We start from the raw sequence: 21,453 nt of genomic DNA on the forward strand, positions 1-21,453 counted from the left end.
TAAAATGCAGTGTCGTGTTTATTTAAACAACATGAGCCACAAAAAAACGATATGTGCGATTAAAATCTTTCGACAGCGCCTGGTTCCTTTAGGATCCTTCAAGTTCCTTTATCACATTATGAGCGTCACCTTTAAGTGACGTGTTTTTCAGTTAATTACAGTATATAACGTGTGCCATTGTTGCCAGGATGGAACGTTTATATAACCACCTCGTTAGCATGGTTAACGAGAGAACCTTTCCTGAGCCACAAGGCGAAAGTCTTCCACTGGAATGCTAACGTCTGAAGTGCTAAAAGTGTGTGTGTGTGTGTGTGTGTGTGTGTGTGTGTGTGTGTGTGTGTGTGCGCGCACTAAGGATGGTGTAAACTTTGGCTCCGTGATTGGTGCAGCGTCGGTTTGAAGGGTAACTACGCTCGCTTGGATAGAGTTCAGCCTGAATTAAAGCAGATCACCAGAAACGCTGCAACACCTGAGCAGAGAGAAACAAAGCAAAAAAATAAATAAAAAAAAAAAAAAAAAACACAAAGGAAAAGAAAAGAAAAATACACAGGAATGATAAAGAATGGAAAGAAAAACGTGAAAGGAATGACAGCACGTACACAAACATGACCGTCAAATAGAACATTGATAATGCATTAAGAGAGAAAAGAGATTAAGAAAAGAAAAAAAAAAAAAAAAAAAAAAACACAGTTCAGTCCTCATGTCTGCATGATGAAATGAAGGACGTCTAGACGATCAAAGTGCCATCCTGCATTCTACAGACCCGCATACACATAGCGGTTTGTTCTCACGCCCGAGCGCGTCAGGGCTGAGCAGGTCCTAAAAAGGAGGAGTTTATGAAAGAGTGGGTGGGGGGAGGGGGCGGGGGCTAGTTTTTCTTCTTCACGTTGTTGTTCGACGGCAGTCTGTTTCGCTGAGCGGCTACCGGCGTGTTCCGCGTCACTTTGTTCCTGGCAACTTCGAAAAGCTTGCAAAACACCTGAAAGGAGGAGATCGAGTTGGTCAGTGTGGGTGAGGAGGTGACAAGAGTGGAGAGTAAAAACAAAAAGGTCAAGCGCAAGAGGAGAGCAGCGACAGCAAACTTCTCACCTTCCTCGGAGTCCTCTGTTCAGCAGAGTGAAGAAAAGGGAAGAGTTAGAAAAAATATCAGTGCATCAAAGATCAGCATGAGAAGCTTACAAATCCCTCTGACCAGAAAAGTGTAAAACATCATCATCTCTATCTGATGTTACGCTTTATAGACAAAAGTATTGGGACACCTGACTTTCCCAGCCACTTGTGGTTCTTTCCCAAACTGTTGAAGGCACACATTTGTATATGACCCTATATTTCCCTTCACTTAAACTAAGAGACCCAAACGTGTTCCAGCATGACGATATCCCTGTGCACAAGCTGTACCAGCTCCATGAAGATCTGCTTTACATGGATTATAGTGGAAGATCTCCCACCACAGAGCTCCAAACATATTAAATAATGAATGTGAACGCTGACCGCACCCCAAGGTCTCCTCAGCTTCTCACCTACATCAGCACCTGACTTCACTAACACCTTAGCACAGATCTCAACAAGAACATCTTCCCAAAAGAGTGGAGGATATTATAAAGAGACTAAATGTGGGATGTCCAAAAAGAAGAGCACACCAATCTTATGGTCTGGTGTCTACAAACCTTCAGCCTCTGTTAGTCATGTGCTTGTTTATGAAACATGAAGTTAGTTTTAAACCGGATGTAACCTTCCAAAAAGTTACCCCTTTTTGTCTCATCAGTCTACAGAATATTTGCTAAAAAGCTCAGATGTTTCTTCAGGTTAACTGTGTAATATTAAAATTTGCATGATGATCCAAATCTGTTAAGTGCAACAAATGTGCCAAAAATCACCACCAAATCTGGTAGAACACCTTCCCAGAAGAGTGGAGGATTTTATGTCAGCAAAAGGAGACTAAATATGGAATGAGATGTTCAAAAAGTAGAATCTTATGGTCAGGTGTCCACAAACTTTTGTCCATATAAATGTAGGTTTGTCCATTAGTGTGTTTAATTAGATTCGAAGGATCAAAATGTATTTTCTACTGTATCAAAAGATAAACAGAACTTCAGAACCCATGTGCTGTAGTAAAGAGAATGCTCCTCAAAAGATCATAAAAAAAAGGAGGAGGATGAGAATCGGGCTGAATCAGCACTTCTACAATGTGGAATATAATGTGAATGCAGGTTTAGATTTTAGACCCAAAAACTGGTCAGGGAAAGCAGAAAGAAGAACAGAGAAGATGATGAGCTGGAACAGAGAGTTAGAATTACCCACCTGCTCCCAGAGAGTTTCTGCCACCTGGTCAATGACGCTGCCCACCTCACGGAACTCCCCTGAGTATTTGACATATGCCCAGGTGCACAGAGCCACCAGAGCCACGCCCATAATCAGATTGCAAAGCGTTGCCACAGAGTTTATGCCCACGAAGCCCGTCACTAGCGACACCACGTACATGGCGAACATGAGGGTGAAGAGCGTGGCCGGCGTGCGTGCTGCATAGAAAATGTTCTTTCCGTCGTTGTGCTTGACGAAGTTGCTATAAGCCTCGTCCAGCTCGGCCTCAAGCTGCTCCTGGTAATGCCGGCAGAACTCCTCGCCTCCCATCTTCTTGATGGTGCGGAACTGCCGTATGGAGCTCTGCTTCAGCTCCTCGTGGCTGCGCTCCAAATCGGCCGGGGCGATGTAGGGCTTGTCTCCTCCACACACCTGCAGCACACAGCAGGTCCAAATAGACGAGCTGAGCAACACACATTTCACTGCAGTTCTACAATGTTGTATACATAAAGGGTGGAAGATTTCCATGGGAACTTCATCTGGGGAATTGTGGAAATATTCCAAGTCGGAAACGGGAATTTATGGGAATTAATTAGAAAACTGTGGAAATGTATATAAACTGGATCATAAACAAACAAATGTGAACCTTGGGTCTGGTCAGAAGCTGATATTTATGTGAACTAATACAGATTTTTTTTTATGATATTTGTGACTTTGATTTGATTCCAAGTAAAACAACAATATTCCCATGGAAAGTTTTCGGTCTTGAAAATTCCTGGAATTTGCAACCCTACACAACACAGTGAATAAAATAAAATAAATAAATAAATAAATAAAATACAGGTATTAGGTGAAGTAAAATCTTTTATAGTCGACAACTGGGGAAATGTTCTCTGCCCAAAGCATGTTTTGGGGAATAGAACACAATTCCCACAGTAAAGCAGTAGGTGGTGGGGGTATCTTCATGTTATGAGGATACCAGTACTGATGGACTGGTCACTGATAAAAGCAAGTTGGATGGAAAAAAACAGGCCAATCCTACAAGAGATCCTGCTCTTGTCTGCAAGAAGCTTGAGATCTACTTTCCAACAGGACAATAAACCTAAGTGTAGTGCCAAAGACAGAAAGGTCAAAAACCAAGCACCGAACGTGTTCCAGTTAGAGAGACAAACTAAGAACCTGACAAAATTTTAAACCTGCCTTACAATCGGACACTGCTGAAGATATTTCACGCTATAGGGGGACTGAAAATAGTTTTAAACACAGCTAGTAGGAGATTTTCTTGTTCATCTCAGAGCAGTTCAGTAGGAATGAGGTGCTGTGACTGGGCAGGTCGATTCCATGACAGATAAACACTCCAGACGACTGTCTGCTCTATAAATAACTCTTTCTAAATAAGAGTTTGGACGTGTTCGTCGCTTCGCCTCATCGTCTTGTTGTACGGTGAAGTCGCTTCCGATGAGCCGCAGTCCAGACGGAACTGCATGGTGATGAAGTCTGGAATGGGAGCCATGTTGGTTCAGGATTCCATTCAATATCTGGAACTTTCCCTGCTCCAAAAAACAACCCCAAACCATTAATCTTCCACCTCCATGTGTGAGTGTGGGGGTGAGGGAGTCTGATCACATCTTCTCTCCTTCTCTCTAGCTTACACATGTTCTTCTGGTGGAGACACATGTCTCATTTGGACTCCATAAAACTTATGTTTTTGTCTTTTACAGAGTTTGTTGCATAGGAACATGCACGTGTCTCTGAAACCACAAAAAAACTCCAGACTTTTCGCAGACATTGTAAATACCTTAAATAAATACAATATTAAAATCGCCTTAATTGAATTATTTGTTCTGCTTTTCCATCGAACGTGTGAGACGAGTTAGAGCTCATAGTCAACGTTAAACAGAAATGTCTAGACTTCAGAAGAAGAATTCGCCTGCTGATCTGCAGTAAAGGCTGATGGTTTACCTGCTCCATGCTCTTGATGTAAGTGTCCTTTGCTCCTGCAACTGCTGCAAGATTGTTAGCTTCAGCTGTTGCCTAAATAAAACACAAATCATACAATTAAAGTCCAAATTAATTCTATTGTAATGAATGGATCAGACAGCAGGCTCACTGTACTGTAATATAACATAACTCTACCTGCAGCATGGACTTTGGATGTGGTAGTTCTTCTCCTTGATATATTTTCATATAAGCCTGGAGCCAGAGAAGAGACAGAGTTAAAACAAGGACTGCAACTTAGATTTGTTTATTTTTTTAACAATAAAAAAAAAAATCTCTTACTTTGAAATACTGCACAAGATCTCTACACGTCACTTTGGAACCACTAATTTCCTTCTCCACCAGGTTCTCTGGAGCTAACAGCAGTGGGATGAGATTGAACAGCTCCTTTTTAAAATCAGGATCGATATCTGTGTGCGGGGAAAAGATAAAAGGACGAGATGACAGATTACAACCGTTTACAAACTTTATTCCATCCTAAATGTGCATTGATTATACAATAAAAAAAAATACTAAAATACAGATATAAGTTCATTTTAAAAAGCAGAAAGGGGAAAAAAAAAATGATAAATATCCCATATTATCCCCTTTATTTTCAAGAAGCAATTCCACTATTCAGCCACTAGAGGGCACATGACTCCTACCTCTCAATCGGCCATCGAAATGAGGGTTTGTGGCCACTTTGAGACCAGGATGAGGAAGTAAGAAGCAGCTGATGTTAGAGAAACAGGAGTGGATGTGCTTCCGGACGTTCTGTAGCTCTTCGTGTTGGTTTTGCTTCACCTAAAAGCAGTGTTGGATGAAGTACACAAAGCTTGTAGTTGAGTTAGAATAGGAGTCCAGTAAAAGCGTCCTTTTAAACTTTCACTTGAGTAAAAGGACAAAAGTTTTTGCCTTCAAATGTCCTAAAGCATTCAAAAGCATTTCCTTAAGCATTCAAAAGACTATGATTTATTATGACTATAAATGTTCCTATTATCATTTTGCCACTTAATAAACTCAGTTTATGTGTAAAGACTCGAATGTGACTCTCAGCACACTGATCTATTAATAGAATGATATTAATGACTCAAACACTGATTAATTATTATAATGATCATGAACCCAAAACCTTCTTTTCAAATACATCAGAAAAATCACACAGATGAGGTCACGTGTGTTGTGGTGAGTTCGAGTCTGGAGTTTCTTCATCATTTATTCCTCTCTAAATGTTCTGCTTGATGTTGAACTGATGCTGAACTGTATGTTGATGATCAGTAGATGCACCGAGCGCCGATCAGAACACGTGTAAAACAGAGCGTGCGCTCGATGCTGATTGGTGACTCGCTGCGTGTTTCACCAGTTACGTTTTTATCCTCATTAATAAAAAGAAACGACTGATTTCATTAAAGTAAAATATTTGACTTTGAAATGTAGTGAAGTTTCAGTAAAAATCTCTCAAATGGAAAAACTTCAGTAAAATACAGACACGTGAAAAATCCACTTAATTACAGCAACACATTACATTTACTTCATTACTGTCCGACACGGCCTGAAAGCATATTTAAAAAAATGTAATAAATAAATAAAATCAGCTCAGAAAACGCAAATTTCACATTATGCATATTCACCAAAATCTCTTACAACAAATGAAAAAACAAATCATTTGCATTCAGGAAATAATTACATTATATTTTTTAACACTCAAAAGGTAAATATAGAGCATTATCACAATCTTACATTAATCCCTCCCTCCCTCTCTCCCTCTCTCAATCTCTCCCTCTCTCATGCTTCTAAGATTTCAGACACCAGTTTCAGTTGCTATTGAATGAAAGAACTAGGGCACAAAAGCTCCACTTACTTGCAGTCTTTTCTCTAGAAATGCTTTCCCCCCTTCCAGGCCATAAGTGTGTTCGTATGGATAACTCCAGTCTCTTATGAGGAACATTAGTGACTACGAGCCACAAAACAAAACACATTTGTTAAATAAAGCCTTGATTTATGACACAAGATTAGACGTGTGTGCAGTAAAACACACCTGAAACGGTTTTAAGTAGATCTCCTCCATTGCAAGTCTTCCGTACTCCGTAAAAAGCTACACGAAGGAAAAGCAGGGGTGAAGGAAACACAGAACGATGCACTCTTGTATATCACACAGAAGAAGCGTTCCCACTCCTCTCCATAACATTCACATCCTTTATCATATGAAAAGCAGAACTTACTTGGAGATGCTGAAGATCATCCTCTTGTACATTCTGAGATAAATTGTAAACCTACAGATGGAACCACAAGAACAACATTAAAGTCTTGTATCCTGTTCATACAGTTACAATACGACTGAAAGATAAATATTTGTTGAGGATCGAGTGGAACCATGTGACATGACTGGTTACTACACACGACTTTAACGGAATAAAAGACGATGCATGTTTATATTTGGATCGTTTTCCATTAGGCAAAAGTGCAAACAAGTGTGTGTTAACAGGTTAAGCAAATATTAACACGTGGAAAAAAAACAACAACAAAAAAAAAATGCATACTAGAGTCCAGAAGAGGACGGGATATAAAAGAGTGACGAGGAAAAAAAGAAGGAAAGACCTGAACAGAGCTGGTCATGGTGCTGAGGGCGAAGAGCGTGGCACAGTCTTTAATGGTGGACTGACTGTCGAAGGCTCCCTGTGTGTCTATGAGAAGCACTGCCACCTACACACACACACACACACACACACACACACACACACACACACACACACACACACACACACACACACACACACACACACACACACACACGTGAATAAAGGTGCTTTGTGTGAACTGTACGGTGTTTAGAGGAACGTGCTGAGACCTACCTTGGTCCCGTCCGGTTTCTCAACCACAAATACTTCGCTCCAGGCCAGGATTCCTGTGGTCTCCCTCTCACAGCCTCCGCGCCAGGTAAAGCCAGTCAAGGGCTCATCGTTTCCTCCGAGCCATGTGGATGATTTCTGCGGGATCAGAAGAGAAAATACAGTAACACTTTGGCAAAAAGCGACGTGTGCCGTTAGTGACATCTCGAGGTGTGCATCATCATGATCAGAGGGATTTAAATAAATACACTTTACAAACAAAAGTACTGGTGCATCTTACTTTTCCAGACATATGTGGCTCCAACTGTTGGAGGTGCATAATTGTATAGATCGTCTTTTCCCTTTATTTAAACATGGAGCCCAAAAAAAACAAAAACAAAAAACAACAAAAAACAAACAAAAGCACATACCAATCTTATGGTCAGGCGTCCACAAACTTTTGGCCTCAGACCTTTAAACTACCACCACAATGTTTGACCTATTTATAAAAAAAACAATAAATAAAAAAAATGAACCAATAGTTTTTCCGGCTTCCGGTGCGCCATCATTACGAGAGTGACCTCTAGGGGCGAATCACTGCCATCACGTGATGTTCGTTTTTTTTTTTTTACATGCGAGACTTTTATGTAAATTATATTTATTATATTTATTAGTTACTACATATTTCATTTCCTTAGCACATTTTCATGGTGCAGTACTGTTTTTGTATAAGTTCAGTACTATTTTACATACATATATTATATTTTACATGTTTTTTAATCCAGTATCTATTTAAAAAAAAAATATCGGTTGATTAATTGGTTAGCGACGAGTATCGATAACTTTGGTATCGATAAAATGTTTAAGAAGGCCGAGACTGTACATCTAAGAACTTCCTGGACTAATGGAAAAGCCCCTTTAGTGCATAGCGCTCAGCTCACCTGCTGGTACATGTATCGAAGCATGAAATCCAGCAGGAAGGACTTGCCCTTGCGGAAGGCGCCGGCGACCGACACCACCACCACGTTGAGATCGCGGATGTGCTCCTGCAGCAGGATACGCTCCAGCGCCTGCTCGTCCAGGGAGAACTGGTGCTCGTCTTCATCTGCCACCACGATCTGCACGGGCCCGATCACCTCCTCTTCCTCCAGCAGCTCCTCCGCCTCGTCTCCACTCATCTTACGACAAGAGTCTTTTTCTAAACAGCCAACACACACACACACACACACACACACACACACACCCACCCACCCTGTTAGAGAACATCCTCCACACACACACACACACACACACACACACACACACACACACACACACACACACACACACACACACACACACACACACACACACACACACACACACACCACCGATGGCTACATTTCCCTTTCATTTGTAATTTAAATATCTTCCTACAGGGAATATAAACAAATAAATAAACAAATAAATCAAATCAATGTGCTGAACCACTACATTTACACTGTAGAATAAAAAGCCTATTGCACTCAGTTCTACATTATTTATTATTGTCTGGGAAATAAACTGCCTCCTGTTCGAGAAATACACTGTGCTTTTATATAAAGTACAGGACATTATAGATCTTTATATTAGAGGTGTAACAGTACACAGTTTAGTTATTTTCTTTCTTTTTTAAAATAAAATACATGCAAGGTATAGATTATATATATATTGTATAGATATATATATATATATATATATATATATATATATATATATATATATATATATATATATAAAAAAGGAATGAATTCATCAAATTAATACACTTTATATTAATTAAATAGGCACAAATTTAATCTATTACATTTAATTACAATAAATAAATAAAATGAAATAAAGGCGGGAACTAAAACTCGTGTTCTGCCATTTAAAACGTTCGGGAGGAAACGTTAACGTTCCACGTGTAAAACTCTACAGAAAGAGAAAAAGCTGCACCACTAATATATATTTCCGTATGCACGTGTATAATCCCCTGTCCCCCTTCTCCTTTTTCTTCTTTCTGGACCTGCCTGATTTATCCTATGCCCTATATTTGGATCCTCACTTCTGCTGAAGAAGGTTCCACATCACCAGCTTAAAGAGCCATGATGTTACTATGGAGATTTAAACGGCTTTGGAGTGAAATCAATATAAACAGTTTGCTACAACAGCTTGAGGCTGCGATCATCATGGAAGGTTTTACACTCAAGTCTCCATCAGTTAATCAGTGATGGAACTATAATGAACGGACATTCGGAGTCACACAGAAGACGATGGGATTCTTCTTCGGATCATCTCATCACTGTCACTAGTGGCTCTCATTAGGAGCAAACTAACAGGGACTCATTTATGATGCTAAAATTAATATTCACAATCTATTTCATTCTGTAAAGCAACTTTAGGACGATGTTCATTGTTAACAGCAGATATTTTTCACCTAATGACCAAGAAATACTGAAGCTTCTAGTGTTCAGACATCGTTTCAGCCCTGACCAACAATGTTCCAATTTAAAGATTTCTAATTGCCATGGCAGCCGAGAACACGATCCTGTTTATAGAGCAGACTCTCGAATCTTTTTGTACAAAAAGGTCTATAAATTTAGACATTTTACACCTGATCCAGTCGTTAAAATTCACTTTGACATAAAAAACGTATAATATAATTCAAGATAAAGACGCATCACAATTCAGAGCCTCTTAACAGCTTCACATTGATCTAATATGATGAACGCATGCGCTCTCACACACACACACACACACACGTACGTTGCTGGGTGTTGTCCAAGCAAGCATTCCACCCCACAATGCACGCTCATCCTCCATCTCCCTTTCCATCTCTCTTACAATCTCCACACGAGCAACAACACGGACGATAAACCGCTTCGAATTACATCCACTGACGTCCCAAAGACTCATTTTTACCTGATCCTCTCGTTATTACAGATTACTGATAGGATTGAATGATCATCTTTAATATGGTCATCAGAGGCTGTGAACAAGCGACTGGAGCACATCACCACGGGGTTTAAAGGCCCTGAGCTGCAGCTGGAGCTAATCACGACATTATGAAATAAAAAAATAAAAAAAACGCATGTCGGAACGTCGAGGGAAAAATAATCAATGGCAAGGTGATGTGACACAAGCGGGGTTGCAAATTTCAAGACTGGAAACTTTCCATGGGAATTAACAGGAATAACGCGAATAAACTGGGAATTTACAGAATTGCAGGTTGGACAGTAACAGGGAACTTAAACAGTTAAATGTTGTCTATCCTGCAGGATCATGGTATCTGATACTGATAGGGTATCAAAACTTTTAGTTTTGTAACCCACCACTAGATGGCAGCACGACGCTGCACGCACACTCACAGGGAGCACAAACCTTCATAAGTCAGTGTACCGCAAAACATCATCCTGTGTAGATCAGAAACCGTGCAACTGGCGCTTTTCTGACCACATGTGTTACCACGTCTGCATTTCTGACCACGTGTGCACTCAGTCACCGAGCAGCTCACACGCGAGTTCCTTACTGGAAACGACATGATCTCACTTCCGCACCCAACCTACTCACCAGTAGGCTTTGCATTTGGGCTCCTGCGGACTTCACAGACTTCCAGAACACGTTCCAACATTCCGATTTAAAAAAAAATAAATAAATAAAATTAAAAAAAAGGTACTTCCTCGTCTCCAAACTGTTTGATACCATCTCATAGGTGAGGTGATGATACCTGGGGAGCAGTCAGTGTTCACATTCATATTAAAAGGTGTTGAGATCAGAGCTCTATAGCAGGAGAGCATCCACTCAAACCCACATAAAGCAGATCTTCATGGAGCTGGTGCTTTGTGGGTCTTCTGGTTCATGCTACCGCATCCAAATACCAGCTTTGGTGCACAAATGGCTGGAAAAGTCAGGTCTCTCAATACTTGTGCATAGAGTGTAGATACATAAAGCACACGATGCTTGTTTAGGTTCATAAAACAGAAAAAAAAACCCTGCTGAAATGTTCAGGCTGGTTGAGAAAAATTAATAAATCATTGAAATAATTTTAGGCATGGCACCATCACCCTGCGGTGCACAGCGAGAGCACGGTCACGAGCTGGACATCGAATCTCTCCACATGCTGAATTATTAGTGAATTGAATCGTAGCTAAAATGAGTCTGAAACGAGGAATAGATCCGTATGGAGAAGCTGCTGTAGTGCTGCTCTGCCTGCCTTCTGTGTGAAGCCTCTTGTTTTATTTACACTGTTTCCTGATGGAGCAGAGACGAACCAAACGACAAAAAGGTGGAAAAAAAGGAAAAGAGGCTGAAGAGCAGAACACTGCAGGGGCTTGAGCAGCTGTGGGTGAAATGTTGCTAATTTGGAAAATCATACTTGGAATTAACTGGCGGTTTTGCAGCTGGTTGCTTGGACTGGTTTTGTGTATCGCATTTAACATTTTAGGGGTTTTCAAAAATATCTGGACAAATCTGAGATGTGTCTAATGTGCATACCTGGTTAAAGGTGTACATGATCAAGTTTAAGTTGCTGCTCTGAGGGAAAGCGCCAAGTAGACTACAGGCCTCAAGAGCATTTAGTTATAGATGGACAGTGTGTGCAAGAAACCGATTCAAAAGATCCAAAAGACACAGATTTAAAAGATTCAGAAAAAGTTTTAGAAGATTATTCAGAAATGCAGGCAGGAAAATGAAGTGTTATCGCTGATTCAGTGTCTCGTACTTTGTATGCGATTTTTTCTAAATGCAATGTGAACAAAGTTCCCATGGAGTGCAAACATGAAAATCTCTAAGGAATGTATTACTTCAGATCAGATTCTACCTCTGTGTCAGGGGTGTCTGATCTTATCCTCAAAGGGCCGATGTGCACGTGTGTGTGTGTGTGTGTGTGTGTGTGTGTGTGTGTGTGTGTATATAAGTTTTCATTCCAGTCATGTTAAGAGACACACCCAATAACCAATTAAAAGTGAAGAACAATTGATATGAACAGGTTGAATAAGGTGTGGCTCTTTGTTTGAATAGAAATCTCTAACACACACACACACACACACACACACACACACACACACACACACACACACACACACAGCTTTGGTCCTCGCTTCATCTTGACACCTGATGCAATATCATGCGGTGTTCATGATGTGATAATAGAATCTGGTCACGGAGGAAACACGCAGAGACGAATATTCCTGAGTGAACATCATACTGATCATCCAGAGTTTTAGCGTAATGTGAAAACAAATGCAGTGTAAACAGCTGGAACCAGTAAAAAGCCATTCTCGATAAACGCTATTAGAAAGTGTGCAGGGAAATGCACTTAGCAGAGATTCTAGAGAAACGTTTATTCTGATGACGAATCCCTCAGTGTGTGCAAGAGAGAGATTTCCAGCCATGTGTGGTTCTCCTGTTTCCAAACCTGTGTCAGGTTGGAGTGGAAGATCTTCTGCTATAGAGCTGCACCCCAGGCCTCCTTGCCTCAACTACATCAGTACCTGAATGAGCACAAATCTCCACAAAATCTAGTGGAACATCTTTCCAGAAGAGTGGAGCTTATTATACAAGCAAATGGGGACTAAATGTGGAAGATGAGGAAAGACTCGTGTGGTGTTTTGCAGGGTAAAGTCCAGAGTTACAGCTCAGCAGATCTGATCCAAGTAGGTCACATATTAGCATGTCTAAAGGCCACGGTGATTTTAACAGAGACAAGCAGAGAAAACAGACTCGGATCTGAGGAAGTGAGCAGGTTGAAGAAAAAGGAGAAGAAAAATAAGTTCTCACATTAAAAACCACGAGGAAAAGAAAACTGTGGCTTGGGTGTTTTTCAGGACTTCTACTCAGCCATGGTGTCTTTATATTTTCCTTAATGTTTTCAGTTCGTTTAATTTTTTATCACAAAAACAGTCCTCATTAATATTAATAACTTGATTAATATCTTTATTAGCACTGGGGCTGAAAATTTCCTCGATGCTCCATTTAGTCCATTTAACTACACACAGAGCACCGTGTTTCCCCACGGACCGTGATTACTGACGCACCACCTGCTAAACTCTGGAGTGCTCTGGACAGGTAAACACTACAGAAGCCCATTTCCAACACATAAATAAATACAAATATAAAATAAATGAAGTTTGCCCAATTTTCCTTGCAGTTCCGACTTTATTTCACCAATCAGCAGCGTCACTCCTCTGTAGTGCCAGAAAGTTTTTACACGTGAAAATGAAATCAGCTCCAATCAGTAGAATTGTATGATATTAAACTGATCCTCTGATCCCTGGAGAGAACTCTGTCTAACAATCAGCTCTGGAGGAGACGGAACAAGTCTGATGAAGCAGAGGAGCCTCGTTCATACACCAACAGCTTCACAACATGGACCAGAAGTGTCGGAAGTTTTACGAGAAATTGAGGAAATAAAGTCGGAATTGTGAGAAAAAGTCTGAGCGCTGCGTAGAGAGCGAGAGAGAGAATTTGAGAAGTCAGGATTAACGAGTTAAAACCACGAAAAACAAAAAAGCGTCAACGCGGAAATTGCTAGAAAACACAGGAAATGTACACAAACACACCCTCATGTTCATGTATACAACAACAACAAAAACACAACATGGGGGTTACAATTCACCAAACACAACCATCACCACTGAATCATCACCTGAAGCACAATGATCTGCAGTGTTCACTACACCTGGTGCAGGTGCAGAAGGTAAACCTGTCAAATGAGCAATAAACCAATTAACCAATAAACACCATTACACAACTACAGTCCATCAGCAACCAGAGGAAACATCACACTATAGATCAGCGGTCATCACTTCCACCTGTCAGACTCTTCACATGAACATTACACACCTGAAACATTTGATCACAAGAAAAATATGGACGTGTTTACCGAAGATTAAACAGCTGTATAAAAGGCCAGATGTTCAAAGTCAAGGCCGCCTCCTAATCCTCAGTGTAGAGCGTTAACAGGACTGCTGGGGGATTCATTCACACTAACCCAAAAGCAAAGGAGTAACTTTAGACATTTGACCAACAAGAAGTTCAGCAGATGTTCCCTCAAAAAAACTCAAACCCTCAAAATCCCCTCAGAGTCCCATCAGAGAACATTAGACCTCCATCAAAAACATTGGAGGCATTTAGAGCTCTATCAGACCACCATCAAAACATTGGAGGCCCTCAAAGCCCCTCACAGCACATCAAATAATCCTGAATCCTAACCCGCTATTTCACCGCACAACCCCGCGATGATGTGGAGCTGAAGCGGGTTCCTCAAACTAACATACATCGTTCATTACACTATAAAGAACCGTGCAGAGAGGAAATGAGAACTGGCCGGTTCCCTGGAGAAGAACCCCTGAGGAACCCTGGCCTGAACTATGCAGGAACGTTAGCATGAGCCTGACGCTAGCTTCATCTTAGCATTAGCATTAGCAGGTGTCATCAGGCAGGCACGATGACGAACAATTTTTTTTCACGCCCGCTCACAAAACAAAAGAAAATAAATGATAAAATAATCCGCACTGCTCGCTTTCTGTCCGCGGAGCCCGACTCCTGTGCGCGGTTCCCCTCCACGCTGCAGCGGTTACCTTTGTGATTGAGTCCGGAATGATTCTGAAGCCTGAAACTGCTCTCCACCTCCGCCATCTTTAACTCCCCCCTCCCTCTCCCCTCGCGCTTCATAATAATCCTGCTCCTATGACGTCAGCACGGCTCGAGCTCGGGGTGGACACGTGCCTGCCGCGTCCACGGGGTGAAGAGATGGGGGTGTCCGCTATCCCTCGACCCTGCTGAATAAGCGTAGCAACGTCGTTTATTAACAGTGGCGTATGAATATATAAACATGTCTGTCGTATCATAACATCTTTGTATTTAAACCGTTTGACCAACTGCTCGACTTTCTGGCTTTTAAAATCTCTTAATTTAGGAGGTTACACTCCCCCATTTTAGTTCTCAGTGAGATCATCCGTTTCCATAGCGAGCGCCAATCAAATCGCGACGGAGTACATGAACGTGATTCAAATATGGCGTGTCGAGTGTCAGCATGTACACACACACGCGCGCGCGCTTATTTTATTTATTTCTTAACTTTTTTGAATTGTTGCATGGTAGCTTTCACTCCGATGTTATATTTACACGTATCTATTTATCACAGTTGTATGTCCCAGAAATGATATTACACATACACCATACATAAATAAACACAATATTTATAACTATGATGACTTAAAGTGAACCATCTATCTATCTATCTATCTATCTATCTATCTATCTATCTATCTATCTATCTATCTATCTATATCTGTCTATCTTTCTGTCTGTCTGTCTGCTCTTTTCTAAGTTCTTTATCTATCTATCTGTCTGTCTGTCTGTCTGTCTGTCTGTCTGTCTGTCTGCTCCTATCTATCTATCTATCTATCTATCTATCTATCTATCTGTCTATCTGTCTATCTGTCTGTCTGTCTATCTTTCTGTCTGTCTGTCTGCTCTTTTCTAAGTTCTTTATCTATCTATCTATCTATCTATCTATCTATCTATCTATCTATCTATCTATCTATCTATCTATCTATCTATCTATCTATCTATCTATCGCACAGCAAACAGGGGGGCAGATGTAAGTGACATTAGGTAAAAACCTTAAGCACAACCAGGACATTAAAATAATTCCTCTCTCACTGTGTATCGTAATCAAACAAAACAGTGATAGTGATGAGTTCTGGGATGAGCTCTGGATAATAATAATAATAATAATAATTATTATTATTATTGTTATTATTATTATTATTATTATTATAGCAGCAGTTCAGGTAAAAGTCTAGATGATCCAGCTGAGAGATCGTGTACAGGGTTGAGGTCAGCTGCATTTCAGCTGGTCAGCAATAATCGGTTTGACTGTATGCAGTCAAGTACTGGTTTAATAAAAAGTGTATGTAAACAAGTTCTAAATATCTTACAAAATGTATAAAAGCTGACAATGTATTACAGTTTATAAGTTTATAATGCCCAAACCAAATCAAATCTTGGAAAGTTTAGATGAGATCTCCAACATGATCTATGCACCATGGTGTCCTGGCTTCAGGTTAATTAATCAGATCAGAAGAGTATAAAGGCAAACTGAACAGAGCTAAAATTATTCTTTATTTTTATATAAATCAGGAAATAAACAGATATGATGTGTTAACCATTTAGGGTCTAAAGTCTACAGTCCTTACTATATAAGGAAACAGGATCAATACTGTAGAACAGGTCATCAGACAGGAAGTCATGTGTACTGCACAAGCCACCGTACTCACACTGTATAAACATTACAGAAATTACACATGCTGTATATCGAAGGATTATGTGATTAGAAAAAACAAGAGTGAGTCCCTCTTAATATTTCCAAACAGGTAATAATGACTTTGTGTAAACTGTGAAAAAATGCCTTGAGGCACATTTAACTACGAAAAAAAGAGTTTTCTGGTGTGATAAACTGATTTTAAAGCTATGATAAATATGTGGCCTGTGAAACCAGTATTCCTCCCACTAAGTAAACTGTACGCAGTCAGTTATCATATCTGATCGTCTCAAGGACAAAAACACTCCAGAGGGCACATGAGTTCTGGGAAAGACACCAGCAGGACTGCAGAGAGAACTGCACTGAGAACCAGCACCAGTAGTATTGTGGCTTCCATCCACAGTCCCCATGACATGTGACCTATTTTATGTAAAAATCAGGGGACTGGTTTGGAAATGTTACACGCAGGGGGATAAGTAAATGTGCCAGATAGGAGTGTTTGTGCAACTTTCTACAGCAAGGTTAATAATAAAATGTTAAACATCCTGCAGTGTGTCAGACTAAAACTCTCACGTGCTGCTTCCAGGGAGCCAATATGTCTACTACATACAGTATATATATATATATATATATATATATAAAATAAAAAGAGGAAAAAGAAAATGCAAAGAAATAATACAGAGGTATAAACCAGAGGAGTACAAATAACAAACAGCAAGTGTAGGAAAGAGTATTTAAATATATACTATATATATATATGTATGTGTGTGTGTGTGTGTGTGTATGTGTGTTTATATATAATATAATATATAAAATAAAATAATAAATAATATATGATAAATATATGTATATGTTTATTGTTTTAATTGTAATTTATTATTATTATTATAATTATAATTATTATTATTATTATTATTATTATTATTATTATTATAATTATTATAATTATTATTATTATATAGTATTAATAGAACAGCTGACTGGTGAACTAAATAACAATATTTTGGTTAATAAAGTTGAGTTAGTGTTGTTGTATCTGTCTGTTCCTCCTGTAATCTGTGTGTGTGTGGAATCTGGCAGCATTTGTATCATGTTAGTCAGAAGATATGTTTAGAGATAAAGTCTTAGATTAGCTTCTGTAAATTTACGCTGGAAGTCAATCACATAAATCTTCTCTCAGGAATCTGCTTTAAACCACATGTCAAAATTCTGGATAATTCAGTTAAATTCTATTCTATTTGTACAGTGTTTTTTTTTTAAACACAGAACAATATCATGAATAAGCTTTTTTTTATAAATAAAGAATGAATGTTTTAAATGGACTCCTTTTCAACGCTATTCCTATACGTTTATCCCTAATGAATGAGGAATCACATTAAAAATAGATCCAGTCCTCATCCTCAACACCAAACACTCATTCATTAGTTATATCATTATTGAGGTTAAAATCTGTTCACCGATGGAGACACAATGTTCTCAGGAGAGACTCCACTACATTACATCACTACTCTGACTTAGACATGACGGTAAATAAAATACATCACTCTTCTACACTATAAAGACAAAAGTATTGGGACACCTGACTTTTCCAGCCACAATCTTGTTAGCACAAACAAGCTTGTGTAGGACGTCTTTGGATTGTGGTGCATGTTATTTTTCCAGACCCAAACCTGTTCCAGCATGAAGATGCCCCTGTGCACAAATCAAGCTCCATGAAGATCTGCTTTATATGGGTTGGAGAGGAAGATCTCCTGCTGTAGAGCTGTAAACCCTTTTGAACAGGAGGAATGTGAGCTCTGACTGCACCCCAGGCCTCCTCACTGAGCACAAAATCTCCACAAAATCTAATGGAACATCTTCTCAATAAAGTGAAAGTAAAAAAACAGTACTAATCTTTTGGTCAGCAGTCCACAAACTTTCGAGCACAGTAAAGACACAAAATTAAAGCAGAGGTCAACAGATAAAATGTTTTGGCGCACAGGAAAGTAGAAGTGAATCTTCTATGAATTTGACTTTTTCCCTCGGTTTTATTCCAGCTTCCTTGTTCTGATTATTTTTAATGCCTGGTGTTACCTGCTCTAGTGGAGATCCTCAGCAACACGACAGCACTTTCTCTGCTTAAATAACTTCCCTTCCTCATGAGGAAAAGCCAAACTGCTCCAGTCAGGAGTTAATCTAGCAGCATGCTAAGTGCTGCAGAAAAGTGAGTAATGCTGTAAGGATTAGCGAGATTAAGTTCTTTCTGTGCTGCAGATTCCTGACGAGGATTCCAGCAAAGATCTCAAGCAGATGGAAGCTGATACGTGTGTTGTTGGCCTTGTTGTCTGCTCGGCCTGTGTGCATGTGGGAACAGAGTGGCCTAGTTTTATCATGACTGATTGCTCCTCGTAGGATTTCACACCAAGACTGAAGTTGGAGAAGTTCAGGCTCTGACAGACGCTTTGTTGTGTTAATGGTGACTGGTATCAGAGTAACTAGTAGATGTAAAGACCTTCCAAAGATAAAAAGACATCACAACATTTATGGCATTCACATCACTCATGGTTCCACAAAATATAGAATAAATAAGAATATATGAAGAAGAGAAATGGAGCGTTTCTCAGATCAGAAATAAAAACTTCTCAAAACTACTCGTTCAGCCTCCAGATCGTCATCGCTTGTGCACATACTGTAATAAAAGCAATTTTTAACAAATTGCAAATTCTTTGGTGCATTTATTTTAATGGATTGTGTACGAGTGTCTGCTGTTTCCCACATTATTAATTATTTATGTTCATGTTGATTAAAATATATTAAACTGGTTTCATCTGAATAGTTTTAACCCCCAAAACATTCAGGAATCAGTTGATTGTAAAAGTCTTTAAATGCAAAATGTTTAAACGAGTTTTCATCGTCTGTGAGTCTTAAACTTCTATTCTATTCTTTTCTTTGTGAATGTGTTGAATTGATGAAATGTGCAGATGAATCTTGAACGTCACTAATGAAGGCGAGCGAACGGCATCAGATCAACCAATGACCAACAAGTTCTCTAAAACAGGTCAAAGGTGAATCTCGTGAACCTTCAATTAGCGACAAACAGCAAAACACACAATTATAATTTCTGAAGAACCAGGAAACGAACAAACACTAATACAGTAGAGTAAAAGTGTGAATCCTGTCCGGTGTCTTACAATCAATAATAAATCAAATATACAATCAAATAAACACATTTGTGCTGCTGAAACTCAGAAAAACTGTAATTAAAATTCGTCTCTGGTTTTCAAAATGTGACTGAATAAATGTATATGAGTGAAAAAAATGGGACACAGAACATCTCTTGGATCATCAGTCAGACCTGAAATAACATGTTCAGCTACAGGGGTATAAAGTGAGAGATGAGCACAAATCTCAGTCCTGACTGATGATTTTCAGTGTAATGTCACCAATTCAAAATGCAAGACAACAGATGAGTGGTGTAGATAAGAAAAGTCCAAAGAGGAGAAACGTACAGACGTGTAGCTGCCTGATGCCATTAAGGTACAAAAGGAGAAACAAAACATCAACATCGTCAACCTTCCTGACAGAAGTGCAGGACTTCCAGCACTGTCCATGACATGGCTGTGTGTTTGTGGAGAAATAGAGTAACGAAGTGACAGGACAAGGACAAGAGGAATGAAATACTGAAGCCAGACACCTGCTGTTGGAGAGGCAGATGGGCCTGTAGAGAGCTGCATTTCCTGAGCCACCTGCAGTTCAGCAAAATGAACTCTCAGAACCACAGACTCTTAAAGCACCCAGATATTACTGTCATTCCTTTAAGTAAATCGTATTATATAGTGATTATATCTGTATGTATACAATCAATTATATATGGCGGGTAATGATGTCATCTTTTTTCCCCCAAATAATGACAATTATTCCTCAATATAATGAAGAAAACTAGAGAAGTTCATCAAAACAAACCCTGATGTTGGCTTGACAAAGAAAAGGAAAAAAAGATATAACTTATAAAAGGATAAACAGACAGACAGATAAAGAAAGAAGTTGTGACAGGGCAGACAGACAGACAGACAGACAGACAGACAGGTAGAAATAAAATAGAAACAAACCTGATTTGAAAATGATTCTGTCTGTAAATCACAACCCGACCTGCTCTAGAAGATGAAATGAATTGATGAAGTGAAAGTATAGTACAGGTACAGTATAGTGCAGGTACAACACATCTTCAGCACATTAGAATGGTAATTCCACTCTGTATCCAGTAGCGTTTAACTCCAGACTGCATCAAAGATCTCACACATTCTGCTGTCATCCAGCTAAAATGTAATTTCACTGTCATCCTGCAGGGGGAGCTATTGAATTAGAAGTGTGATGAAGCCAGCCAGTGAAAGTTTCATTTGGTTTATTCCTCAAAAACAGTCGCTGATCATCCAGAAAACACCACACAGTATCACAATTTGCACAATTAGTCCAGAAAGTTCTGATCTAGAGCGGAGAACACTGAAATGCTGTGTGTTAGACACTATACAGGCAAAACTATTAAGACACCCGACTTTTCCAGCCAGATGTGGTTCTTCCACAGCCAGATGTGGTTCTTCCCCAAACTGTTAACAAAAATTTGTATAGGACTTCTTTGAATGCAGTAGGATGAAAAATCCCCTTTACCTGATCTAAAAGAGACCCAAACATGTTCCAGCATCACAATGTGCATGAAGATACACTTTAAATGGGTGGAAATGGAAGATCTCCTGCTACTGAGCTCTGATCTCAACCGTATTAAACACCTATGGGATGAATGTAAATGCTGACTGCACCCCAACATCTCATCATCTCACCTACATCAGTACCTGACGTTTCTAACACCCTGTCAACACAGAATGAGCACAAACCTCCACAAGAACAACTTCTTACACCAGTAAATGGAGATTGATTGTGAAATGAGATGTTCAAAAGCACAATCTTATAGTCAGGTGTTCAAAAACATTTGGCCATATAGTGTAGTTTATTCAGGGCAGCACAAAAAAATGGCATTAATATAAAAGTAGAATTGTAATGAAGATATCTGGAAGCTGAAACGGATGTCAAATTGACCTGCATACA

General features: G+C 39.6%; 1 protein-coding gene across 3 annotated transcripts; it reads right to left on the reverse strand.

Annotated features, from left to right (window-relative positions):
• On the reverse strand, positions 1-14,766 carry LOC124379823 (atlastin-2-like). Of its 3 annotated transcripts, none has more exons than XM_046840402.1 (14): positions 14,687-14,766; positions 8,048-8,304; positions 7,131-7,265; positions 6,877-6,981; positions 6,501-6,551; positions 6,317-6,373; positions 6,140-6,232; positions 4,944-5,082; positions 4,582-4,709; positions 4,438-4,494; positions 4,264-4,335; positions 2,302-2,733; positions 1,090-1,104; positions 1-979 (listed from the first exon to the last, which is right to left on the reverse strand). In XM_046840402.1, exons 1-14 carry the CDS (start codon positions 14,742-14,744, stop codon positions 869-871), a joined length of 1,710 nt encoding a protein of 569 aa, XP_046696358.1. In that variant the 5' UTR covers positions 14,745-14,766; the 3' UTR covers positions 1-868. The 3 variants fall into 3 exon arrangements, with proteins under 3 accessions (XP_046696358.1, XP_046696360.1, XP_046696359.1); XM_046840404.1 differs by having other exon boundaries at positions 14,622-14,725; XM_046840403.1 differs by lacking the exon at positions 1,090-1,104.
• Positions 14,767-21,453: the final 6,687 nt, after the last annotated feature.

This window comes from Silurus meridionalis, chromosome 26, assembly GCF_014805685.1.
Source record: "Silurus meridionalis isolate SWU-2019-XX chromosome 26, ASM1480568v1, whole genome shotgun sequence".
In the NCBI taxonomy this organism is placed as follows: domain Eukaryota; kingdom Metazoa; phylum Chordata; class Actinopteri; order Siluriformes; family Siluridae; genus Silurus; species Silurus meridionalis.

Coding starts and splice junctions, on each gene's coding strand:
- LOC124379823 (XM_046840402.1), bottom strand. CDS start 14,744: ATGGCGGAGGTGGAGAGCAGTTTCAGGCTTCAGAATCATTCCGGACTC. Junction 6,233..6,316: donor TCTACTTAAAACCGTTTCAG/GTGTGTTTTACT, acceptor TGTGGCTCGTAG/TCACTAATGTTCCTCATAAG. Junction 4,495..4,581: donor ATCTTGTGCAGTATTTCAAA/GTAAGAGATTTT, acceptor CTCTGGCTCCAG/GCTTATATGAAAATATATCA.